We start from the raw sequence: 27,826 nt of genomic DNA, 5'->3' as shown, positions 1-27,826 counted from the left end.
TTTGAAAGTATTTTTAGATTTACAGAAATTTTGCTAAGATAGTACAGAGAATTCCCATATACCCTTCACCCAGCTTTAGTTTCCCCTAATGTTATCATCTTGCATTATTCTGGTACATTTATCAAGACTAAGAATGGATGTTACTATCAAAAACAATTCAGATTCTATTCAGATTTCACCACTTTTTCCACTAATGACCTTTTTGTGTTCAAAGATCTGACACAGGAGACCACATTCCATTTATTCTCATGTTTTCTTAGTCTCTTCTGGTCCATAATGCTTTGTCAGAATTTCCTTATTGCTCATGATTTTTACATGAGCAACAGATAATCATAGATTATGTTATTTTTTAATCCTTTGTATGAAAGAGATTTCTGTAAAATAAAAAGTAGATCCAAGAGAAAAAGACTCATTATTTGCAATAAAATTTATAGCTAACATGCTTACAACATCTGTGCTAATGTCAAAATAAGTAGATGATGTGGTCCTCCTTCACTTAGCCCTGCTCAGTCTGTATTGGGCATTTAATAAATTTTGTCTTCACATTCGCAGGAAGCTTTGCAATTTGTCTCGACGAAATCATGGCTACAGGTATAGCTTTTCTTCAAAGCATTACAGTTAGAATAAACATCTTCATATTCACAAGTATTGGCTGGAATAAAAACAAAGAAATTAGTCAGTTCATTATTGTTTTCCTCCATACCAGCAGTGCAAACAATAAATTCAATGTAAGTGGGGAGAAGACAATTGAGCAAAGAAGTTGGTATCACATTATGATACAAAGGGACACATTAATCCATCACTTCTTTTAAAATTTGAGCTTTTTGGAATGTTTCTAAAATGAATTGACTTATTTTCTTCCCTCAGAAAATAAAATAAGCTTAAATGAGTCTCTATACAATTACAGTGTCCAAATTTTAGCCTCTAGCCATGTGGTTGTTTAAATTAAATTTAAATTAATTAAAATTACATAACATTAAAAAATAAATTTTCAGGTCATTGGTGATACTTGTTACATTCCAAATGCTCAATAACCAGTCTATCTAGGAGCTACTTTACATGACAGTGCAAATATTGAACATTTCCATTATTGAAAAAATTTATATTAGACACTATTTCTCTATCCAGATTCTAGTGCCACTAGTCTTTCTTTCAAGAGTAAGAAATCATTATGAGAAGATGTGGATGTAAAAACTAGAAGGAATTTCACTATGATTATTGGACATTTCTACTTTGAAGTTCCTCAGTGGCTACAAACTCAATAACTCTCAAACTAAGTTCATCATTTTACCTCCAAGTGTGGCATTTCTTTGGAGTCACTCCCCAACTCCCAACTCAATTCCCCTGGGATAAGAGAAATTAAACTCCTAACTACTAAATAATTCAAATCAGGAACTGGGAATCAACATGAACTCATTGCTCTCTACTTTTTATCAGCATTTACCAAGTGCAAGTAACAAACACTGGTTTTACTACTTCCTACCTATTGCTCATTACTGTCCATTTCTCTTCATTCATTTTGTCAGAATGCAGTAAAAACATTCATTTGTTTTTCAAACCCATGTTTTCAACAGTCTCCAAGCTGGCTTTCATCCACTTGTTTCTCCATACTACTGCCAGATCTTTATAAAACAATTCTGATCTCATCACTCTTCTCTGTAAAAATCTTTCAATTGGTTGCTTATTGCTAACAGGATAAATTCCAAATCCCTTAACAAATAGTATTCAGCAGAGGAGAAAATATTTTCTTCTTTAATGGATGTATAGCTTTGATATCATTCAATATTCTGAATTAGAGCTATACAATTCACTCAGAAAGAATGGTACAGTTCAATCTGTTGAATGCATTTGGAAAGGTAAAAATTTCTGTTAGTGGTTAGCTGTTTTGTTCATAATAATTTTAATAACATATCCCAACTAAACAAAAGTACCAACTCTTTGTATTTATATCCATAACAATACTAAACATGAGATATTATATGACACTAAATTTAATCCTTTTGCTAAAATATTTTGAGACTTCTGTGAGCTAATAATGTTATATGCCGATTTGATTGACATTTTAAAAGTATGTAAAAATTACTAGCAAACACAAGTGTGAGTGGTTATTAAATTAAACTTGATTATCCTATACTATGGGGAAAATGAAGAATTTAGTATGATGAACTCATTGATATAAAAAGATTGTTTGGTGTCTGAACTGAACTGTGTTTGTGTTCTCACATCTTTATATTTTGTACATATTTTCTCTTTATAAAATGCCACTTTTGATGTAATTGCATTAACTTCGATAGGAAAAATATTTAATTACAATGAATTATTTCCACAGACACATTTTTATATATGCCAATATGTAACAAGTCCATATACATTGATGGTAGATGTTTCTTTAGGTTACACATGGTAATGAGGTTTTCATTGCACATAATACATAGATACTGTGTAAAATTTTTTATTAAACACACTCTATTGAATACTTTTATTTTTGTCTTTTGCATGAAGGCATTGCTTAAGTAGGTTGCAATCAGATTTCCTAATTCTTAAAAAAAAAAAAAGTAGTCTATGGCTTCTATGATATTGAAGATGTTCCCTCTATCTTACACTGCAGAGAGTTTTTATCAAGAAATGATGCTGTATTTTGTCAAATGCTTTTACTGCATCTACTGAGAGGATCATATAGTTTTTAACCTATCTTTCATTAATGTGGTGTATCACATTGATTGATGTGCAGATGTTGAACCACCCTTGCAGCCACAGAATAAATCCCACCTGGTCATGGTGAATAATCCTTTTAATGTACTATTGGATGCTATTAGCTAGTGCCTTGGTGAGAATTTTACATCCATGTTCTTCAGATGATGCTCTATGTAGAAAACCCAAAAGACTCCACCAAAAAATTGTTAGAACTGATACAGGAATTCAGCAAAGTGGCAAGATATGAAATCAGTGCACAGAAATCAGCCCTATTTCTAAACACTAACAATGAGGCAGAAGAAAGAGAAATCAAGGAATTCATCCCATTTACAATTGGACCAAAAAACCATAAGACATCTAGGAATAAACCTAACCAAAAAGAGAAAATCTCTGTACTCTGAAAACCATAGAACACTTATGAAAGAAATTGAGGAAGACACAAAGACATGGAAAAACATTCCATGCACATAGATTGGAAGAACAAATATTGTTAAAATATCTATACTACCCAAAGCAATCTACAGTTTCAATGCAATCCCTATCAAAATGCCAATCAACATTGTTCACAGAGCTGGAACAAATAATCCTAAAATTTGTATGGAGCCAGAAAAGACCCCCGAATAGCCAAAGGAATGTTGAAAAATAAAAGCAAAACTGGTGGCATCACAGTGCCAAACTTCAAGCTCTATTACAAAGCTGTAATCTTCAAGAGAGTATGGTACTGGCACAAAAACAGACATATAGATCAGTGGGACAGAATAGAGACCCCAGAAATGGATCCTCAACTCTATGGTCAACTAATATTTGACAAAGCAGAAAAGAATATCCAATGGAAAAAAGACAGTCTCTTCAAAAAATGATGTTGGGAAAATTTGATATCCACATGCAGAAGAATGAAACTCTTCTACCATTTTTGTAAATATTAAAATCTCACACACAAAGCATCTACTCTTCTACCATATACACAAAAATAAACTCAAAATGGATGAAAGACCTCAATGTGAGACAGTAATCCATCAAAATCCTAGAGGAGAACATAGGCAACAATCTCTTCGACCTTGGCCACAGCAACTTCCTGCTAAACACATCTCCAAGGCCAAAAGAAACAAAAGCAAAAATGAAATATTCGGACTTCATCAAGATCAAAAGCTTTTGCACAGCAAAGGAAACAGTCAACAAAACCAAAAGGTAACCTACGGAATGGGAGAAGATATTTGCAAATATCTTATCAGGTAAAGGGCTAGTATCAAAATTTATAAGGAACTTATAAAACTCAACACCTCAAAACCAAAAAATCCAGTCAAGAAATGGGCAGAACACATGAACAGACATTTCTCCAAAGATAAGCGTCTGCCTTCAGCTCAGGTCATGATCCCAGGGTCCTGGGATCAAGCCCCGCATCGGGCTCCCTGCTTAGCGGGAAGCCTGCTTCTCCCTCTCCCACTCCCCCTGTTTTTGTTCCCTCTCTCACTGTGTCTCTCTCTGTCAAACAAATAAAATCTTTAAAAAAAAAAAAGAAGACATAGAAATGGTCAACAGACATATGAAAAAATGTTTCATATCACTTGGCATCAGGGAAATACAAATCAAAACTACAATGAGATGCCACCTCACACAGGTCAGAATGGCTAGAATGAACAACACAGGAAACAGCAGATGTTGGTGAGGATGCAGAGAAAAGGGAACCTTCTTACACTTTTGGTGGGAATGCAAACTGGTGCAGCCACTCTGGAAAACAATATGGAGATTCCTCAAAAAGTTAAAAAGAGAGCTACCCTATGACCTAACAATTACACTGCTAGGTATTTATCCAAAGGATACAAACATAGTGATTTAATGGGGCATATGCACCCCAATGTTTATAGCAGCAATATCCACAATAGCCAAAATATGTAAAGAGTCCAGATGTCCATCGACAGATGAACTAATAAAGAAGATATATATATATATTTACACACACACACACACACACACACACACACACACACACATTACTTGGCCATCAAAAAGAATGAAATCTTGCCATTTACAACAACATCGTTGGAACCAGAGGGTATTAGGCTAAGTGAGATAAGCCAGTCAGAGAAAGACAAACATAATATGATTTCACTCATGTGGAATTAAAGAACAAAACAGAAGAACATAGGGGAAAGGAAGGAAAAATAAAATAAGTTGAAAACAGAGAGGGAGGCAAACCATAAGAGATGCTGAACTCTAGAAAACAAACTGAGGGTTGCTGGAGGGGAGGTGGGTAGGGGGATGGGGTAACCGGGTGATGGGCATTAAGGAGGGCACTTGATGCAATGAGCACTGGGTGTTATATGCAACTGATGAATTGCTAAATTCTACCCCTGAAGCTAATAATGAAATATATGTTAATTAAATTGAATTTAAATAAATAATTTTAAAAAATAAAAGATACTCAAAGGAAAAAAAAAGCCAGATCATTCTATTATATATACTAGCAAATTAATGACTTCAAACTTACTGCATAGTCCATTGTCACAGTGATGAAGGCAGCTGGCACAAGGTTCTCCTTTTAGGTAAGGGGTATGAATCTTGCTAAGAAGATTGCCACTGAAATTTGAAATACAAAATGTCAAACATTTTTCATTTTTCAGTTTAGTTTATGCTCCCAGGGTAGCATCTATCACCATATATACCTGAATATTTGGTCAATGTTTTTCATCATGTCAAATAACTGACAAACTAAAATTCCCAAAATGTACTCAGATATCAATGTAAAGAAAATAACATACATAAGCCCTCACTTCCTTGACCGTTATTTCACAGCCTGAACAATTAAAATGGGATTAATAGGGTCTAAAATATTCGGAGTACATTTCAACATGACAACATTCTTTCCCTCCCAAAAGACTTGGTCAAATTGCTAAAGTAGTGTACTCTAAGGTGCTGGCTAGTGATAAAACATATTCCTTAGAGAGACTGTACAAGTTACTGGGAGAGAAAGGGTTGCAGTGTGGAAATGCTTAAAGTTACATATAATTTTATATCTAAAAAAGTGATAATCTCTATAATATGAACTAGGGAAGATAAAGCCCCTGGATAATTTTGGCTTCAAGATGGAGGTAATGATTTGGGGCAACTGGGTGGTTCAGGTGGTTAAGTGTCTCACTTCAGCTCAGGTCATGATTCCAGGGTCCTGGGATCAAGCCCCATGTTGGGCTCCCTGCTCAGTGAGGTGTCTGCTTGTCCCCCTCCCTCGCCCCACCCCCCTTCTTGTTCTCTCTGTGCGCTCTCCCTCTCTCAAATAAATAAATAAGACCTTAAAAAAAAGATGGAAGTAATGATTTTTTAAAGTAGTTTTTGGTGTATGTTTTTGGGAGTAGGGATGCTTAAAAGGTTTTTGAATGTCTAGATGCTTTGTGTGTGAGATTTTAATATTTACAAAAATAGGAATGTTAAAAAAACAGTTTTATTAACACTAATCGCTAAGGTATATTGGTCTTACAGTAACTAGTCTACAACTCACTGATGAATATTTTTCAAGAGAGTCAAAGTCTCAATTGTACCAAGTGGGCCAAAAACACAATGTCATGCATCTGAACCTCACTCCCCGCACAGAATATAATTGACCATGTGTGAGCCCCTGGAAAAATGTGAAATAGACACAAACATGTTCTGGAAGTTTTCTCGCCCCTGCTTTCCCTCATTTTTCACTCCAAACTCTCACTTCAGATGCCTGGCTCCAGAGCCTCCTCTCTTACAGCCAGCCAGTGAGTTTGGATGCATTCTCCTAAGACCTTTCAATTCTTTCTACTAAACCCTAAGAAGTGCTTGCAGGAAAATGACATTGGAGGTCATACTTCTCACCCTGGAGATCCATATGCTCAGGTTATCTACAATCTCAAAATAAATCCTATAGGAGCCTTGGTTCTAGGGGTCCTCCTGTCTCCAGTGGCAAGAAACTTCAAACATTAAAAGAAAGTAAGGTTAACAGATAAGTTCAGATTAGATCTTCAGTATATCCACAGAATTTATTGTAGGTAAGTTTAAACATAATCCTTGATGAAAAAACATATTTCCTGCTACTGGTCAAGACCTTAAAGGTTGATCCATTATGGAAATTTTGTGAAAACTTCTGAAAAGCAAAGACTGAAGATGTTCTTTTCTGGATTCTGAAGTACATTAAAAATCTCTTGAAAAATCTTTGAGATGCAAAGGAATGAATCATCTGTGATGGTAACAATGTAGGTAGTTTTTTAGATAAGTAGGGCAAGGAACTTTTTAGCAGGCCGAGGTGAAATTGCAATCTGCCATCCCCTACTTGCCAGTCCACTACCATCCTTTGCTTAACCGTCAAGCTGCCACCCTCCTAAAGTGTGAAGTTGATGAGAACTTATGATATCAAATCTAGAGAAATGCACACCGCCTAGGCTCATGGAATAGCTGTGAGCTGATGGGAAAGGTGACTGAAAGAAAAGATGTCACTCTGTAACTGAGGGAAGAGAGTTTCAGATTTTATACTTGGATTTGAGAACCTGGTCTCTTCCCTGATAAGTTGAATGTATCTCAACTTAAAAGGCATTTCCAAAGATTTATTCCTTCTAGATGACCTAGATGGTATTATGCTAAGTAAAATAAGTTAGACAGAAAAAGACAGATACCATATGATTTCACTTATATAGGGATTCTAAAAAACAAAATAAAAAAAAATAAAAAGCAGAAACAGACCATAAGTACAAGAACAAAATGATGTTTGCCAGAGGGGTGGCAATGGGGGTGAGCAAAATATTTGAAGGGGAGTAGGAGGTACAGGCTTCCAGTTATGGAATAAATAAGTCATGGGGATAAAAAGTACAGCATAGGGACTAGAGTCAATAGTATTGTAATAGTTATAATAGCATGGGATGCCTGGGTGCCTCATGCAGTTTAGTGTCTGCATTTGGCTCAGGTCATGATCCCGGGGTCCTGGGATTGAGTCCCACATCAGGCTCCCTGCTCAGTGGGGAGCCTGCTTCTCCCTCTGCCTGCCGTCCCTCCTGCTTGTGCTTTCTGACAAATAAATAAATAAAAATCTCTAAAAAAATAAAAAAATAGTTATAATAGCATTGTATGGTGACTGCTGATAGCTACACATGTGGTGAGCATAGCACAAGGTATAGACCTGTCACTATGTGATGCACATAAAACTAAGGTGACATTGTGTATGAACTATGCATCAATTTTAAAAAATGAAAAAAGGATTTATTCCTTCCCTTTACTGAAATATGTTTTATATTCTAGTTTGTTTTCTATACAAGAATTTTAAAAATATTAAATTGTACATAGGATTATTGCATGAAACTCTAAAGTATATACTTACGCAGGACAATATTGGCAAACATAGTAGTATTTTAGACTTTCTTGATTGGGGCAATAGGCAATTCCACATCCAACATGGTAAGAAGAGTACCAAACGACCTACATTTCCAAAAAGGAATATATGAGAGTACATTAAAGAAGAGGGAAAATATTGAAAAAAATAGTAATAGCAAATGTAAAACTGAAAAAATGTTACTATTATAGTTTAGAGCCAAGTACCTTTTGAAAACATTTAGTTCAATTATTGAAGAAAACCACAAATTTTAAAATATTAAATCTTAAGGTACCTTCACTATTTTATCCATTTCTAAGTTTGAAAAAGTAGAGAGTATGCTTCCTTACCAAGAGTTTTTCAAGTGATGGGAAAAAATGACAGCTCTAGATGAAGTACCACCCAATGCCAGGACTATTATATCTATTCAGGCTCTTACTCAAATTGAACATTGGACTTGGTCATAATTTAGAGATGCTTTCATATTAGAGCATTTGTGGTAGAAGTATTTTCATTTGTTTGTCTTACCTGGGTGTAATGTCCAACAACTGCACCAGAACTCTTAGGTCCTACACCATAGACAAAATTATGGCGCTCCTCATACCAGTTTTGGATTGCATCTGACCAGGAAGCAGGGTAACTTGACATAAAGAGATTCTCACCACATTTTGTACCTAAAGAGAAATGGATCATCCTTGAGGAAGCAATAAAACATGCAATGGCAAAAGATATCAACTATATGGCTTCACTCTTATGTAGAACATAAGGAATAGCACGGAGGACATTAGGGGAAGGAAGGGAAAACTGAAAGAGGGAAAATCAGAGGGGGAGATGAACCATGAGAGACTATGGACTCCGGGAAACAATCTGAGGGTTTCAGAGGGGGGGGGTGTCAGGGGATGGGGTAGTCTGGTGATGGGTATTAAGGAGGGCACATGTTGCAATGAGCACTGGGTGTTATATGCAAATAATGAATCATGGAACACTACATCAAAAACTAATGATGTCTGTATGGTGACTAACATAACATAAAAAAAAAAAGAAATCAACTATATGAACACAAGGATGCTGACCTTCAGACACAGTGCCTATACTTATAACTGTTAATACATAATAAAAGGGCTTCTGTCCTTCTCAGCTCTAAAGCTGAATAGAAGACAAATCTGTCTAGGGACACCAAGGTTGCTTAGTGGGTTAAGAGGCTGACTTTTGATTTCAGCTAGGTCATGGTCTCAGGGTCCTGAGATCAAGCCCTGGATCAGGCTCCTCACTCAGAAGGGAGTCTGCTTGAGGATTCTCTCTCTCTCCCTCTGCCCCTCCTCCTACTCACACTCTATTTCTCTCTCTAAAATAAATAAACCTTTCTTTTAAAGATTTTATTTATTTATTTGTGGGAAAGAGAGCACAAGCAGTGGGAACTGCAGGCAGAGGGAGAAGCAGGCTCCCCACTGAGCCAGGAGCCAGATGCCAGATTCAATCCCAGGACCCTGGGATCATGACCTGAGCTGAAGGCAGACCCTTAACCAAATGAGCTACCCAGGCATCGCAAAAATAAATAAATGTTAAAAAAAAAAAGAAAAGATCAGTCTAGGACACGGAGGTCGGCATCAACATGCAAAACTTTGAATAGGTTAAGAAGACATTATTATTCAAAAATTCTCTGGAGTTTCAGAGATGCATTCTTTTTGAAGCTAAATTCTTTTTTTTTTTTAAGATTTTATTTATTTATTTGACAGAGAGAGAGGAAACACAAGCAGGGGGAGTGGGAGAGGGAGAAGCAGGCTCCCCGCAGAGCAGGGAGCCCGATGCGGGACTCGATCCCAGGACCCTGGGATCATGACCTGAGCCGAAGGCAGTCGCTCAACCAACTGAGCCACCCAGGAGCCCGAAGCTAAATTCTTCACATTGTAATGACTCCTATGCTCTCAGCTTTGTACTGTAAATTTGCAAAAGGCAGTGACCAACTTTTATTCTTTTTCTCCTCTTGTCCACCCTCACCAGAGATTTTTCACATATTGGACCCTGTCTAAATGTTTATGATTATGATTTTGTGTGAACTTGGAAAAAGAGTTCTACAGGCAGCCTATAAGAGCCCCAATTAACAGGCAACTGACATCAGGAAGGATGGCAGATTTCAAAGCTTTTGGATTCTCTCTTAATCACTAAATCAGGATATCATAAGGCCAAATCTTCCTCCTTCAGAATTAGGCAAGAAGAGCCTTGCCGAAGGTGACATCAGCAAGACGGTGGAGTAGGGAGCCTTGGACTCTCTTTCCCTTAACAAACACACTGATCCAGCAACAATTTCCAAAAAAATTGCCTTGGTGGGAAATCCAAAACTAATTGAAAGACTCCTAGACCCTGGGAGAATATGAACCCTGACTCACTGAAGTCTGTAGTGAAACTGGGACACCCTCTTGCTAGAATGCTTACCCTCAGCACAGTGCCTGCCATATGATCAGGAAAAGGTCCCCTAACCCCCAACTTCTCCCAGGGGAAGGAAGGAGTTGGTTCTTGTGTGGCAGCATCCCAACCTTCCCTATGGAAACTCCCCAGATGGCTGGCTTCTGTCTTGGTAGTCTTGGAGCTCTGACAGTCAGGCACAGGCTAGCCATCTGTAGGAGAATGGAGATGGTGGCTTGAGCTGGTAGATACCATATCTCCTCCCCTTGGCTCAGCACAGAGCAAGCAAATGAAAAATCTTAGTTCTCAGCTTCCTCCTGGGGAAGCAAAGAATTGATCAGGGTGTCCAATGCTCCAATTTCTCCAGGGGTCCCTAAAGAACTGACTTCTGTCTTGCCAGTCTTGGAGCTCTGAAGTTTTTCGCAGTGCTGCCCCCTGGAGGACAGCAGAGATGGTGGTTTGGATTGGTAGATGCCATGGCTCTTCTCCCCAGCTCAGCACAGAGCAAGCTGACTAACACCACTGCTGCCTGTTTCTCCCCGGAGTGGGACAGATTTGGTCTGGGTATCAAATGCCACAAATTTTCCAGAGGCTGCCCCAAAGACTGGCTTCTGACTTTCCTCTCTGAGAATGCTAATAATATCCAGCATAATCTAGCTGCCTGGGGCAAATGAGAATAGATAGAGATTTGGGTTCATAGTTGCCACAGCTTCCCTTCCTAGTTCAGCACAGAGTGAACAGATAAAAAACCCAAGTTTCAGCTGAAAGAGTTAGATGAAATGCCCAAAGATCTATCTTTTTCAGGGGGCTGCCTGAGGAATTGACTATAGATCTTTTTTGATCACAATGAACTTTAATAGACATTTCTCCAAGGAAGATGTACAACTGACCAACGGGTATATAAATGGCTTTGGGTCACATGGACATTTTAACAATATTAATTCTTCTCAATGGGCAAAAAAATATTCTCTTCAAAGAGTGGTGATGAGAAAATTGCACAGCCACATGGAGAAGAGTTAATTTAGACCTCTATCTTAAAACACTCATAAAAATTAACTCAAAACGGATTAAAGATTTAAACATAAGACCTGAAACCGACAACTTCCTAGAAGAAAACATACAGAAAAACCTCTTTGACATTGGTCTTAGCAATTCTTTCCTGGATAGGACACTAAAAGTATAAGCAACAAAAGCAAAAATAAATAAGTGGGACTGAATAAAGCTAAAAAGTTTCTCCACAACAAAAGAAACAATCAACAAAGTGAAAAGGCAACTTATGGAATGGGTGAAAACATTTGCATAGCTTATAATTGATAAGGAGTTAATTTTCAAAGTATATAAAGAACTCATACAACCCAATAGCAAAAATTATCCCTATTTAAAAATGGGCAGATTTGGTTTTGTTTTGTTTTTTCTGAATATTTTTTTTAAAGATTTTATTTATTTATTTGAGAGAGAGAGAATGAGAGAGAGCACATGAGAGGGGGAGGGTTGGAGGGAGAAGCAGACTCCCTGCCGAGCAGGGAGCCCGATGCGGGACCCGATCCCGGGACTCCAGGATCATGACCTGAGCCGAAGGCGGTCGCTTAACCAACTGAGCCACCCAGGCGCCCTTTCTGAATATTTTTTATTTACCACTTTTTATTTAGCATTTTAATTTATTTTATTTTATTTTATTAATTCCAATACAGTTAACATACAGTGTTATATTAGTTTCAGGTGTACAATATAGTTATTCAACAATTTTATATATCACTCTGTGCTCATCACAAGTGCACTCCTTAATCCCCATCACCTATTTCACCCATCCCTCGCCCACCTCCCCTCTGGTAAACTTCAGTTTGTTCTCTATGTTGAGTAATTTTCTTGGTTTGTCTCTCTCTCTTTCTTTTCTCTCAGTTGTTTTGTTTCTCAAATCCCACATATGAGTGAAATCATATAATATTTGTTTTTCTCTGACTTATTTTACCTAGCCTTATACTCTCTAGCTCCATCCATGTTGTTCCAAATGACAAAATTTCCTTTTTTATGGCTGAATAATATTGCATCATATATATATATATGTATATATGCGTATGTGTATACATATCTCTATCCATTCATTTATCAGTGGACACTTGGGCTGCTTCCATAATTTGGCTATTATAAATAATGCTGTTGTAAATATAGGGGTGTCTGTATCCCTTTGAATTAGTGTTTTTGTAGTTTTGGGGTTAACAGCCAGTAGCATAATTACTGGATTGCAAGATAGTTCTATTTTTAACTTTTTCAAGGACCTCCGTACTGTCTTCCACAGTGGTAGCATCAGTTTGCACTCCCACGAACAGTGCATGAGGGTTCCTTTTTCTCCACATCCTCTCCAACAGTTGTTGTTTATTATTTGTTTTTTTTTTTTAATTTTAGCCATGCTGATAAGTGTGAGGTGATACCTCATTGTAGTTTTGATTTGCATTTCCCTGATGATGAGTGATTTTGAACATTTTTTCATGTCAGTGCTGTCCACCTGTAGGTCTTCTTTGTAAAAATACCTGTTCATCTCTTCTGCTCAAAAAATGGGCAGAAGATTTGAACAGGCATTTTTCCAAAGAAGACATACAGATGACCAACAGGTATGTGAAAAGGAGCTCGACATTACTAATCATCAGGGAAATGTACATTAAAATCACAATGAGATATCACCTTACATCTGTTTTGATGTCTATTACCAAAAAGAAAAAAAAAGACAACAAGTAATGGTGAGGATGTAGAGAAATCGGAATCATGTACACTGCTGGTGAGAATGAAAAAATAGTGTAGCTGCTGTGGAAAACAGTATGGAGGTTCCTCAAAAAAATTGAAAGTAGAGCTACAAAATGATCCAGCAATAACACTTCTGAGTATTTATCCAAAAGAACTGAAATCAGCATCTTGAAGAGATATTAGTACACTCATGTTCGCTGCAGCACTAGTCATAATAGGCAACATTTGGAAACAACCTAAATGTCCATGGACAGGTGAACGGATGACAAGATGACATATATATATATATATATATATGATGAATATCATTCATCTTTAAAAAAAGAAGGAAGTTTTGCAACATGTGATAACATGAGTGAAACTTGAGAACGTGATGCTAAGCAAAATATACCATCACAGAAAGACTACTAAACGAGTCCATTTATGTGAAATATCTAAAAGAATCAAATTCACAGGATCAAAGAGTGCAATGGTGGCAGCTGGGGATGAGGGAAAGGAGAAATGGGGACTTACTAATCAATGAATTTCAGGTAAGCAAGGTGAATAAGTTCTAGATATCTGCTATACAACATGTACATGTAGTCAACAATATTGTATAATATATTTAAAAATTGGTCAAGAGTGTAGGTCTCATGTTAAGTATTCTTACTACAATAGAATTTTTTAAAAAGCATTGTTGTTACAATAAAATTAATTAAAAAATAAGAATAAAAAATAAAAAATAATAAAAAAATAAAAACATTAATAAATGTCTTGCAGCCCAGAAACATTTGCCTATCTTTTCAGCTCTCACATAATATTTGCATTTTGGTGGCTTGAAATATTATGTCTACATGCTGCTTCAAGAGAGTATAAAATATTCTTGGATATCTTCTTTAATATGGAAGGAAAGAAACTCAGAATCTAACATAATTTGATCTTAAGACCATTTGTTTTAATCTTCTACTGAATGCAGTTATCTCTCTTCATAATTTCATTATAATGTTAATATCAACACTTTATAAATAATAATTCTACTGAAATTATAGGTAATTATTCACTACCTTCAAATTGAGTTTGCCTTTCATGCTTGATAATGTAAATAAATATTTTATGTAAAGTTTATGCATAAAAGTTTTCTCTCATAATTTTTATAATTCTTGAAACTTTTATAGTTTTTTGCATGTGATATATTATTCTATTCTTTATAGGTACACAGTCTATGCAAACTACTTGACTATTTATTATCAAAAGTAAAAACTGAGTGAACATACACAAAATATTCATGATGATATTAAAAGTTTAAGTATTTTTACAGCAAAATTCAGGAACTATTCACATAATTCAGTATATTTATAAACATAAAAAAAGCGATATTTAAACACCAAACAGCAACACAATATAGAAAAAGGGCAGTGGATTAGGAATCAATAAGCCTGTCTTTCTCTGACTGGCTTATTTCACTAAGTATAATACCCTCTAGTTCCATCCATATCATTGCAAATGGCAAGATTTCATTCTTTTTGATGGCTGAGTAATATTCCTATATATATATTCTATATATCTATATATCCTATATATATATATATCTCACTCATATGTGGAATTTAAGAAACAAAACAGATAAACATAGGGGAAAGGAAGGAAAATAACATAAGATGAAAACACAGAGGGAAGCAAACCGTAAGAGACTCTTAACTCTAGGAAACAAACTCAGGGTTGCTGGAGGGAAGGTGGTGGGGGGATGGGGTAACTGGGGATTGGACATTAAGGAGGGCACATGATATAATGAACACTGGGTATTGTATGCAACTGATGAATCACTGAATTCCACCTCTGGAACTAATAATATAGTATATATTAATTAAATTGAATTTAAATAAAAGATTAAAAAATAAATCAATAAGCCTGGTTAACTTTCCAGTACATGACACAACTTCAGGATGTGCTCCTAGGTCATTTCTCCTATGTCCCTAATCTTTGAAGCTGGAGAAATGATGATACATGACGTGTTGACTCATGAGCTGGTTGAGAGGAACAAATGAAGTATTGGTTCAGAAATTATTTGCATAACATAAACAGTCAACAAGCACGAAATGATACTTATAATTCTCTCTCCTTCTACAGATAGCTTGATTTTAAATAGAGCAGTATAAGCAACATTTATTCACTAAGTCTTCTAAAACATCCCAGAATGTTCCATTCTATTTGATTTTTCCAATATTATTTTATTTGTTCATTTATTCAAAAAATACTCATTTACGTACTGGTTTTTCGGTCCTCTGGCACGCTGTGTTCTAAAGTGCACTCGTTTGCCCACTTTTGGGCATTTGCTGCTGCTTCTCGGTTCCATTCCTAAATGTCACAAGAAAAAAAAAATACACTTAAAGATTCAACTCCAGTGAAACATGTGCTTTATAATCTGATTGGTAGGTTGATTCGCACTGCTTTAAAACTTCTATAGATATATTCATTGTCATTGGTATGATAAGGTCTTTTGTTAGGGGTGTGTGTGTGTGTGTGTGTGTGTATGTGTGTTTTTCTGCTCCAGTGCCAATTTCCACATGAAGAGAAGTTCATAAATGATGTGTCTACTGACAGAAATATCCAGTACAGTATCTGACAATTTATGATAACACAGGAGCCACACCTAGGTTTTTTAGCAATAGTGCTAGTCTAAGCACTCATCAATATGTGAAGTCTTTAAATTATATTTCAATAGTAATAAACTAGCCTAGTTTATTCCCAGTTCCACTTGTAGCCCACTGCACTCAAATGGGAGATATCTAGCATTTACGAATTGTGTCTTGGAAAGTGAACTATTATTAACCCTAAATGGCACTGATTTTGAAGGAAAGTGGACTCCTTTATTTTAGACTAGGGCAGATAGCGAACAAAAAGTGCAATGGCTTCACATTTGATGTCTGAAGATTTGGCTTCTAATTTTGCCTTCCCGACTTAATAGCCCCACACCCTTGCTAGATTATTTAACCATTATAAAGAAAAATTAATTTTTGCCCTGCCCATAATCCAGCTCAAATGAAATAGCAGAATGGAAGCAAAACAAAGTTCTTAAGAGATGCCAGTTACCAGCTCCCTGCTCTTATCACTGCTGATTCACACCATTAGCCTTTATCACTACCTCTTACCATCTTTAGCATGTTGCTGGCAGGTGGAGAGACTGATTTCCTTAGTTCATTGTGTTTATTTACAATCTCTTTTTGGACTTGCTTTCGAGTGGTTAGCAAAGCAGTAAAGGATGGATCCTAAAGGGAGATAAAATTAGGGTTATCTTCTTAACATTTGTTAAAATTGCATTTAAGAGTGAATAAATGGTCGAGGGAACAAAGATCATTTTAAAGAGCATTCAGTTCAAATCAATATTAGTTGTTAAGCATTGCCAATGAACCTGAGCCAAAGCTATGACAGATAGGAAAAAAGTAATTTGAAGCTTTGAGAAGGAGGATGAAATTCATGGCATGACAAATTAAAATCTCCTCTGAGGCCACAGATGCCAATTTCTAGTTTCAAGGGAATTCTTACTGTGCCTTTTCTAGCCATATGAGTGATAATATTTTATAACCATAAAGGTACACAATAGAAACATTAAGACATATTCATTCACATTTGATCAGGCTGCAGCAGGTGGGATGAGAGTAGACCTCAAGATTCATCCTAGACTTTAAGGAAAGTTTGACCTGATATGGTCTGTATTTAGAGAAATAATGTATTTAAAATGTATCTAGGGAAGGGATGTTCAGGTTCAAAGTGCTTTCAGTGCTAATAAAATTATTCTTCCTATTATGATAGACATTATGATCTATTTTATTATATGAGCTGATTTCATGGCATCACTCAAAAGGTACTTTTGCAATATTAAAAAATTTCCAAGGCCATTTAGAGGGAACAAAGTCATCCAGTTAATAGGCCATTGCTGACTCTGTTCCTTTTTAGTAACAGAATAAAGTATTAAATCAGCTGCTGAAATTTTTGGTATATTTTATCATTGTGTGTGTGGCAGGGGGGAGATGTCTACCCTGGAGGTAGAGTGGGGTGTGTGAATTGTTCTCACAAGGTCTGAGATATTTGATGACTTAAAATTACACATGAGTGTTATGTTGTATGAACATGACCAAGAGTTTAAAATCTAAGTCTAAATAGACAGGACTCTTTGTTGATTTTATCTGATACATTGGGGTAAGTTATTCTCTCTTCTCCCAATACTGAGGTTGCTCAAAGCCCTCCAAATAGTGCAAACTTAGGTTTAACCATATTTATTGCCATTATTAATTTATGCATCCATTCTCCTACTTGCTTTATGCTCCTAAGGACAGGAACCAATAATGAATTTCTTTTCTTTTCTTTCTTTCTTTTTTTTTTTTTTTAGTGAATTTCATTGTACTCACAGATTTGGTACATTCCCAGCTACTAATGCCTAAGCTAGAAAGGATGCACATGTGAAATAAAATAACATCCTTGGATATTTCCTATTGACTCTCAAAAACCTGCTTCATAGAATTTCATTTCAAAACACATCAAAATTTGGTCCCTGAGAAAGAAATAATTATTTCCTCCTTCTTATCCTTTCTTTTGTAGATACAAATCCTACTGAAGACATGTCTTTATTGTTTTTTAATGAGTTTCAAGAAAGCTTTTATTAGGTGACAGGGAATATGAAGAGTGTTGAGCATAAAATGGATCTAAAAAGGTATCTATCTATCCTTCAAGAATTTATTTCGATTCTTTCTCCCTCTTCTTTTACCCCTCCCTGTTTGTGCACTGTCACTCTCTCTCTCTCTAAAATGATTAAATCAAATCTTAAAAAAGAAATTTATTTCGGTAAACTATATGACATGAATAATAACAATACCACATGATAACTGAAGATAGGTGGATTCTGCTAGATGTATAAAAAACAAGGGATCAATTCTTATTCAGGTTAGGAAAGCTTTGCAAAAGATGGTCTGGATTGAGGTTATAAAGGATGAATAGTGTTTTCTATTGAGAAGGTGCAGAAAAAACCATACTAGGCAGAAGGTATGTAGAAAATCTGATCAGCAAACATTTAGCAGTGCAAAAGAGCAAAATATAGCTCTCTTTTAAATAATTTTATAGTGAAGACCAGGGGATGGACCAGAGAGATAACTGGGGATTGGAAAGGGCCATGAAAAAAAATCTTTAGGGGGCTCCTGCATGGCTCAGTTGGTTAAGTGTCTGCCTTTGTCTCAGGTAATGATCCCAGGGTCCTAAGATTGATCTCCCTTGCAATTGGGCTCCCTGATCAGCGGGGAGTCTGCTTCTCCCTCTGCCTCCCTCCCCCCGCTGGTGCTCTCTCTCTCTCTTGCTCTCTCTCTCAAATAAATAAATAAAATTTAAAAAAAAATCTTTAGGAAAGAGATTGGGAAGGCAACAAACTTTTTGAATAAGACCCAGGTGATAAATAAATTGTCTTCAGATTGAAAATTAATTATGGTAACATAATGACTATATTTCTGAATGCCACATGAGTTTTGACCTATTGCCTGAACTCTGATCTGTGGAGTCCTAGCTATTCTGTATGCTCAGAGTTAAAGGAGAATGTGGAAATAGACAGCAATGACCAAACTTCACATTCAGAGTTTTTCTGATCAGAAGATAGACACCTTATATAGACACCTACCCACCAAACATTTAAGAGAATCATTGATCCTGTTCTTAGGATTATTAAAGTAAAGCAGCATATTAGAAATAATTAGAGCATCTTATTCTTTATATATTAATTGTAAGACCATGAAAAAATCCAAATACTTAATCTCTTTACTAAAGTTTCTTTTTTAACTTAAAAAATAGGTATTATTATTCTTACACATTGACTATGAAAATAAATGTGGTGATGTATGTGAAGAAGTTTTGCTAATTTGCGATTATATAAATATATTGCTAATTTTCTGTAAGGATCACATTGTAATGAATTAAATATAAGGAAATCAGTAAAGATCTTTGGACAGGGTGAGTTTCATTAGCTTTTAAACCTGTAGACTATTGCTGTCAATAGAAATATAATGATAGCATCAAAGGTAATTTTAATTTCTGGGTGGCCACTTTGAAAAAGAAAAAATAAACAGATTAAATTTATATTTATAATATACCTATTTATCTAATTGTTTCAAAATACTATGTTTTCATCATGCAATCAATATTAAAATTATTAATGAAATATTTACCTTCCTTTTTTACTAAGTCTTGAATTCTGCTATGTAATTATGCAGATCTCAATTCCGACCATCTATATCTCCAGTGTTCAATACCCTCATGTGGCTAGAGGCTACAATACTGGTCACCACAGCCTTAGACTTAATTGTGTTAACTACTTGAGCAACCAATGAGTACTTTGTGATGTACCAGACTCTCTACTCCTTTTCACTTTTGAAAATTGATCTAATAGATTTCTGTTTATAAGTTGCTTCAGTTGTTCTGAAGATATTTTCAACCTCCATCATACCTGTCCATTTGCAGTAAAGAATGGAAGCAACACAAGAGCCAGGAACAGCAACTCCAGGAATAAGGCCATTGCTGGGAAAACAAAACAAAGGGAACAAAGACCGACATTGGATTGTTTAGTGTATGAACTTCTGAGGAATACAGGAGGAAAAATAAAACAAAACAATGTAGTGATCTCAGTTGTTCCAAATTCATTAGTAATATAACAAGAGAAGATTTGTTACATGATGCCACTAGAATGATAATGGATTCACCAAGAAGCAACCCTCCAATGGGGACCTAAAGAACAAAAGGAAGTACTTGATTGAAGATTTTGAAGTACACCTATAAATGCTAAGTATATACTACCCATTTTCACTCTAGTTCCACATTCTTGTCTATGTAGCTACTCTCTGGTTCTAGGAATGGGTTCTTCACATTGCCCACTCATAGCTCCCAACTGTTAGTAATACTGGGGTGCTCCTGTATTAGTTTTTGCTGGTTTCCTTAAACCCTTCTTAATCCTTTATAAATATACCCTCATCAAGATCTTTTCAAATTACTAATGATCATTTGCCATTTCTTACCTGCCATGAGTCTGGCTCATATACTTGACATTCCTAGAACCATAGGTAAGTCCACTAAGAAGTAAATGCTTGTCTTTAATACTTTCAACCACTCTTTCAGCTACACCCAGGCAGCCAGTGTCCTCATTCATTCCCATTCAAACCTTGCCCTTTATTACAATGCATTAAATTCCTCCACCCCCCCCCCAAAGGCAATATTCTCCTTCTGGTTCTAAAAACAGAAGGTAGATTTCTCACTTTTAAAATTAGATTACCCACCTAATTTGTATCAATACCCTTAATAGGTTCACATCCTTGCCTCACTAATTTAACTTCTTGGAATTCTGAGGAAATAATAATATATACTGGAAAAATTTTAGGCATACATTTTCATTACATTAATATTTATAAGGATAAAAATATTATAATTTATTAATGCTTAATTGTAGAGAGATAAAATGTTCAAATAAATTAGAATATATCCTCTTGTTAGAGTGTATTAGACATAGCAATGATGTCTCCAATGGTGTTCTAACAAAAACAATGCTTATGCTTCAAAGTTAAAAACACAGCATATGGGAAATCCTTATCTTCCTTTATGGATGAATGTTTGTGCCCTCCCAAAATTCATATGTTGAAGCCCTAGTCCCCAGTGTGGCTGCATTTGTAATTGGGTTTCTAAGGAAGCAATTAAGATTAAATGAGGTCATAAGAATGAACCCTGATCCAACAGGATTAGTGTACATAACAGGAGAGACACCAGAGAGTCCTCTCTCTCTCTTCTCCATATATACAGGAAGATACCATGTGAGAACACAGTGAGAGGTAGCTGTTCGCAAGCCAGGAAGAGAAACCTCACCAGAAACTGACCATACTGTCACCTTGGTTTCAGACTTTGAACCTTCAAAACTGTGAGAAAATAAATTTCTGTTGTTCACACCACCCAGTCTGCAGTATTTTGTTACAGCAGCCCAAGCAGCGTCACACACATTCCCAAATTTGGTATTTGAGGGTTAGGTTATTTTTGAGTGAATCTGAAGGTCCATAAAATGTGCTAATTTGAAATCTTCTGAAGCTACAGATCTGCATTCAGGTGCACATGTGTGAGCAAGACACTGAGAGATTGGAGCGCCTGGGTGGCTCAGTTGGTTAAGTGTCTGCCTTCCGCTGGGGTCATGATCTGGGGTCCTGAGATTGAGTCCCTGCCATCAGGCTCTCTGCTCAGCAGGGAGTCTGCTACTCCCTCTCATTATTCCTCTGTGAACTCTCTCTCTCTCTTTCAAAAAAAATAAAAAGACACTGAGAGATTGGGTTACCTCTGATTACCATCCAGCATCCATATCTCAATGAGCTTTGCTTTTCTCATGGATATATGACAAAACTATGACATAGGTATTTTAGACCAGTTTTAAGATAAAGTAACAGAAGAACTTTTATTGCATAGTGATACTGACAACCTTGATGTGTAGGGAGATCTGAGAATGCTTACATTATTATTCTCCTAGAGAACAGTAACAGAAGCAGGACCTAGTCCCCTCATCCCCTTCTCTCACAAAACTAACAATCAGACAAAAAGCCAGGCAAAGAACAAATGAGATTAAACAGAAATACAAGAGCATGAGTTTATCTTCATGTGGTGAGACATCCTTTTCTGAATTTTCTAAAATGAATCTGTAGTACTGTAATTACAGTAATCAGAAAAAGAAAAGCCCTTTATTGCAAAAAGATTATCAACTCTTGGGAAAGTGCTCTGATTTTGTCAAACCTATTAGTTGTTTTTTTGCAACCTGGTGTAGCCAACAGTTTAGGCATTATGGTGATCATGTAAGAGAAGAACAGAGGCACCTGGTATTGTGAGAATGGAAAGAGTGCACTACAGGTGTTAAGAAGCCTGGGCTTTTGTTGTTGTCATTAATTCTGTTTTATTCAGCTTTATCTTTAATGAGATATATGAAATTGAAAATCTATCAAGTTAGAGTATGGTGACATAGGATTACTTCATATGGTTCTTGTGAATGAGATAAGTAATGTTAGAGCAATTTGAAAATATGAAAAAAATCACCATAAACATACATTAAGACATACTGTCTTAGCATTAACATTACTATTTATATTACCATTTGGGATGCTTGTGCCCTCTGCTGGGAGCATTGCCAGCAGAAATCTCTCAGCTCACAGACACTTCAGTTGATTGGCTGAAGCCTCCCATAGGACTACACCACAGTTCACCTCACCTTGAAGGAATCTTGCTTCTCTCTCCTTCCTTCCTAGGGAATTGAGCTCGTATTCTTCAACTTCTTGTGTCTCAGATTTTGTTACCTGAGGAACACAACCTGGTACATCATCCATTAAATAATCCTTTTTTTTTTTTCCCATAAGTCTAGTCAGGATGAGCTCCTCATTAATAACCTCATTATCCTTTGATAGTATTCCCTTTATGCCTTTGATATTAATTTCTTTACATTTGACCTTTTTTCTGAACTACATTGCGAGTAGCTATGGCTAAAGATGGCTCACTCTGTACTTGCTCAGTGATGGAGCGACAGAAGCTTACGAAGTCTCCAGGGGACTCTCACTTACACTCTCACTTACATTAGTGAAGGACACATGCACATCTCTCTGTCATGGCCTCAAGTTGTCCTCCTAGAAAATGTGAGAGCAAAAGAGAAAAAGATCCTCCCTTTTTTGCAAGTCAGTGGCAATCAGGTACTCTTCTTTCCTTTAACAGGCATCCATTAGGTTTTACATACTCTATCCATGATAGCATGCTAGATATTGTTGAACATGGTCAAGTGAACGAGATAGAATCCCCGCCCACCCTCAGTCTTAGCATATCATTAGGGGAGCCCACCATTCTAGTGCCCACACTGTGAGCTTGTTGGATTTTCCCATGTGTGCAAAAGTAAAATGTGAAGTTTTATTTTCCTTTGCCGTGACCCATTCTGGGACTTTGGAGAAGGACAGGGAAGGACCTAGCATAAAGCAAGGCTATTTCAAATACAGTAAATATGATAAAAACCTATTATCAGCTGTAAGACCAGTGTATTTAGTTCTACCTCATGTCTCACCCCCAGGGGACTCCCTAAATAGCAGGTGCAGATAGGATATGTTTTATTTGCACTTGCATTTGTTAGAGTAACAGAGAAAGCATTAGGACAAATTAGGAAAGTAACTGCTTTTTCCTGTCATTTATTTGCATGTAGACAATTTCTAAATGTGTATCGTTACACATCTCCTCTGTGATTTCCTTAGGAACAAACTTAAATTCCTTTTAAATCATTTCTCTAAAAAGAGTTATTTTGCTACATGCATGTCACCACGTCTCTTCTTTTATACTGTTTTTCTGCTCTGCCATTCATAATTTTCCCTTTTCCAAGAGATCAGTAATTTCTCATAAGTGTGACTAGAGAAAAGTCAAAGGGTTTTCAAAGATTTACAAATCTAAGTGTTGATGTTTTACTGCTAATTATAAACAGAAGAGGAAATTGTGTCTTTCTGAAGCATAAATTTATATGTATAATTCTTCTTTACTTTAATTTTAGGACCACCCTAAGTTTGAAACACTCACTTGGAAAAAAATAAGTTGTTTTCTCTAATGACATCATATCACTGCTTATTAATTAATGAAAAACATATATTCACAAAAATTATACAGGCATACCTTGCCTGATAAGTCTATTTTATGGAAACAAGGATTTTTATGATCAAGTAAATTTTATATCAGGGCTGTAAGAATAATTCAAAATTTTAAAAAAGAATAATTCAAAATTAGAATATTTATTGGTCATATTCATCACATTAATGGATAAAGAAAAATCATGTGGCAAAATATGTTGTGAAATTCAACCCCTATTATAGTTAAAAATAAGAAAAAGGAGAGTAGAGATTATTAATTTGATAATGGCAATATAACCAAATATCTCTAGCAAATATAGTTTTTGGAGAAACTCTAGGTGCATTCATTTAATATTGAGAACAAAAAAAGAATGACCAATGTCACTGGTACTGTTCAACATCATATTGGAGAGGTCCTGATCTCTCCAATATGAAGAAAAGAAAAAAATACATATTTGTAAGTCTCATAAAGGAAGAGATAATATTAGTGTTATTTTAAAATGATATGGCCATTTACCTAGAGAATACACCATAAGCAAAAATTTGCAAGATCTGGGGTGCCTGGGTGGCTCAGTCGTTAAGCGTCTGCCTTCAGCTCAGGTCATGATCCCAGGATCCTGGGATCAAGCCCCACATCAGGCTCCCTGCTCAGCAGGAAGCCTGCTTCTCCCTCTCCCACTCCCCCTGCTTATGTTCCCTCTCTCGCTGTGTGTCTCTCTCTCTGTCAAATAAATAAATAAATAAATCTTAAAAAAAAAAGTTTGCAAGATGTAATACCAGTTAATAAAAAATACCATTGCCATATCCTAGCAACACTCAACTAGAAAATAAGATTAAAAAGAAAACATAAAACTCACAATAGTACAAAAAATATAGTTTATTTATGAAATAACCAAGAATAAAAAATCTTTTTTTGGAGACAATTTTAAAACCCTAGTAAAGGGCATAAAAGAAGATATACATAAGTTGAGAGATTTTCATGCTTTTAAATGGTATGTGTTAATACAATAAAGGTATCAATCCTAATTAAATTAATATGAAAATTCTTTATAACTCCAATAAAAATTCTGATTGGCCCATGAATAACTGAATATACCTTTTATGAGAAGGATTAATTTGGGTATCTTTTCATATTAGTTATTAAAATAGGCTTCAAACTTGTGTTGACAAAATTTGAGTATTATATTAGGAATGGATAAATGGGCCAATGAAGGTAAATAGAAAATTTAATAAGAGACAGACCAAACAAGGTAGCATAAAAAAGCGTTAGAGGAAGAACAGATTGTCTAGTATATAGTTTTGGGAAAATTACCTTGCTATGTGGGGAAAATTAAAACCAGATCCTTCTTAAGCATTACCTATAAAGGTGAATGTAGAGGGATTAAATTTATAAATAAATAAAATGCTTTACATGCAAGTTTTGGGGGCCATATCCCTTTGCCTTTAAGTGAGCCATATAATAATGCCATCATATGGTTATTCTGGGTTTTGTGTGAAGCACTGTGTCACTCTTTACGGGCTCATTAAAACTCTTAACAATCTATAAGAAAAAAGAAGAAGAAGAAGAAGAAGGTAGCGGGAGGGGAAGAATGAAGCGGGGGAAATCGGAGGGGTAGACGAACCATGAGAGACGATGGACTCTGAAAAACAAACAGGGTTCTAGAGGGGAGGGGGGTGGGAGGATGGGTTAGCCTGGTGGTGGGTATTGAGGAGGGCACATTCTGCATGGAGCACTGGGTGTTATGCACAAACAATGAATCATGGAACACTTCATCTAAAACTAATGATGTAATGTATGGGGATTAACATAAGAATAAAAAAATTTAAAAAATGGAAAAAAAAAACTCTTAACAATCTAGAGAGTACATAACATTACTCAATGCCCCACTTTACAGATCTGCAGTCCCAGGATCAGATATTTAATAATGAAATGCCATGTGCTTGCATGCAAAAGAACCCAGGGATAAGGCCAGACACTTTGGCCTCAATGCCCTAGTACCTGAAAGGAGGGAATGTAAATGTTTCAAACAATCAGGCCAGAAAAAAATACCATTAAAAGCATCAACACAGGGGCATCTAGATGGCTTAGTCAATTAAGTGTCCTACTCTTGCATTTGGCTGGGGTCATGGTCTCAGGGTAGTGGGATCTAGCCCCCCGGTGTCCAGCTCTACGCTCAGCCCAGAGTCTGCTTGAGAGTGTCTCCCTCTCCCTCTGCCCCTCCTCCCACTCTCAATCAATCAATAATAAATAAATAAAATCTTTAAAAAATAAAAGCATCAACACATATGTGTATAATGTATGCATTATGGGTACCCACACAGCTATGTATCAATCACTACAGAGCAGTATTTGATGCAGTCTTTTCAGACTTTAGATGTCATATTTAATCTTCCTTCTGTTTTCTTTTTATTTCCACATATGATTTCTTGCCCCTTACTTGAATTTACTAAACAGCATTACTGGAATTTTTAGCACAGTCTGATTTAGACCTTACTTTAGAGGTCTGACACTCTTCCTCCTAATTTACCTCTTCCTCTTACAAATCTGAGCTCAGTTCAGGGGCACCAACTGACCTTACTACCCAACATTATGGAATAGCTCCTGGCTTTGCAACTTGTCTTTGCTTTAATTTCATTTGATGCTCCTCCAAAGGGTGAGTCATTCAGGCAGATGTAGCTTTTGTTTTTAACTGGCAGAAGACACAACACCAGATCTTCTCTGGCAACAGTATAAATCCTCCCTAAGCAACCTGGATGGCATTTAGCCATAAAGAAGAACATTAATAAAATACTTTGAAAGTAAAATCTTGCCGCTGCAGGGTAAATAACTCCTTGTATATTACTAGGTATCACTTCTTATTTGCCAAAAGAAGTTCTTTGTGGCAACTGCTTCCTTATATAAAATATCCTCAGCAGATATTATATTCAAATCTTCATATAAATGTAGCTGCTTGTGTAGATTAACTTTTGATCGGAAAACTTCTAAGTCTTCCGTCTTTTGTCTTATTTTCGAGTTTCATGAGGGAAAATGTATGTTATGCTGATAATTGCTAATGAAATTTTTTTATCTCTAGGTTGGTGTTATAATTTTGTTTTGATAGATTTAAAATTATTAGCAATAGCTTCTGCTCCTTGTTTTAATAATGTCTTCATCAACACATATCTACATATGTGAATATTAGTAAAATTTTTAATATGTGACATATATATCCTTAGTTTTTCATTTTTCTATTAAAGAAAGTTCTAGTATAATTGTTTCCAAGAGTCATAGATATGGAAAATATATTACTTATTTTACAATAAAAAGTAAAAATTAATTTAAATGTTAAATTCGGTAAAAGTGCATTTGGAATAGTAGAGCTACATGTTACTTTCTTAGCTTAAAAAGAGTATAAAAGTTAAGCTCATTACTCTCAATAAAAGTTATCAACAGAGTTTTGAAAATCATAGATATTTTTACAATATATCATTTAACACCAAAAAAGCATAAATATATTTGCATAATAAAATGTTCACTTTTAAAAAATTACATTACTTACTGTTGATTCTCAGAATCAGGTGAAGCATCAGCTTTATCTGTAGGAAGAAGGAAGATGGAGAGAAAGAAGTTTAGAGCAGTATATATGCATTACATTTATTTCCTGTTTTTGGCCAATTATGGTTGTGCAAGTAAATCTAAGTCAACAGGTCTGAAACAGGATTTGTCATACCACTAGTCTCATTGCTGATTGTCTAACTGCAGTTTTGGCAATATCTTGTGATTCTCCACATGGCTTTTTTTTTTTTTTAAGGTTTTTTTTTTTTTCTTTTTGAATGGCTTTTATTCAGCTCAAGTGATGTTCTTAGATGTCACCTTTGCTGTGCATTTATTCTCAAGTGCCCCTTTGGTTCCTAGAAGTGAATTCTCTGTAGACTTTGGCTAGAGGGTATTTAATGTTTCCCAGGGCCAGAGGAAAGCAGGTTGAAGACCCTGTGCAGAGCTTTTTCTCCTATGGAGCTGGGAAAGATGTTTCCTTATTTAAAGCAAATACCTTTCTTCTGGATATTTCTCAGG

At 35.8% G+C, this 27,826-nt stretch overlaps 1 protein-coding gene across 3 annotated transcripts; it reads right to left on the bottom strand.

Annotated features, from left to right (window-relative positions):
- On the bottom strand, nt 1-27,826 carry LOC110582093 (cysteine-rich secretory protein 2-like). Of its 3 annotated transcripts, none has more exons than XM_021692039.2 (9): nt 27,804-27,826; nt 27,312-27,348; nt 19,614-19,684; nt 16,282-16,398; nt 15,400-15,487; nt 8,540-8,685; nt 8,021-8,118; nt 5,183-5,271; nt 1-652 (listed from the first exon to the last, which is right to left on the bottom strand). In XM_021692039.2, the coding sequence occupies exons 2-9, from the start codon at nt 27,337-27,339 to the stop codon at nt 525-527; spliced, it is 765 nt and encodes a 254-aa protein (XP_021547714.1). In that variant the 5' UTR covers nt 27,340-27,348; nt 27,804-27,826; the 3' UTR covers nt 1-524. The 3 variants fall into 3 exon arrangements, with proteins under 3 accessions (XP_021547714.1, XP_021547715.1, XP_021547716.1); XM_021692040.2 differs by lacking the exon at nt 27,804-27,826 and adding an exon at nt 22,392-22,476 and having other exon boundaries at nt 27,312-27,351; XM_021692041.1 differs by lacking the exons at nt 27,312-27,348; nt 27,804-27,826 and adding an exon at nt 22,750-22,779.

Source organism: Neomonachus schauinslandi, chromosome 8 (genome assembly GCF_002201575.2).
Source record: "Neomonachus schauinslandi chromosome 8, ASM220157v2, whole genome shotgun sequence".
NCBI classification, from domain to species: Eukaryota; Metazoa; Chordata; class Mammalia; order Carnivora; family Phocidae; genus Neomonachus; species Neomonachus schauinslandi.
This window is presented reverse-complemented; position numbering and strand designations above follow the sequence as displayed.

Excerpts from the sequence above, each read along its gene's own strand:
- LOC110582093 (XM_021692039.2), bottom strand. The coding sequence starts at position 27,339 with ATGCTTCACCTGATTCTGAGAATCAACA. Across the intron at positions 8,119-8,539 it reads TTGTTGGACATTACACCCAG|GTCGTTTGGTACTCTTCTTA; the intron begins GTAAGACAAACA and ends TTGGAAATGTAG. Across the intron at positions 5,272-8,020 it reads GTTTGCCAATATTGTCCTGC|TGGCAATCTTCTTAGCAAGA; the intron begins GTAAGTATATAC and ends TTCAAATTTCAG.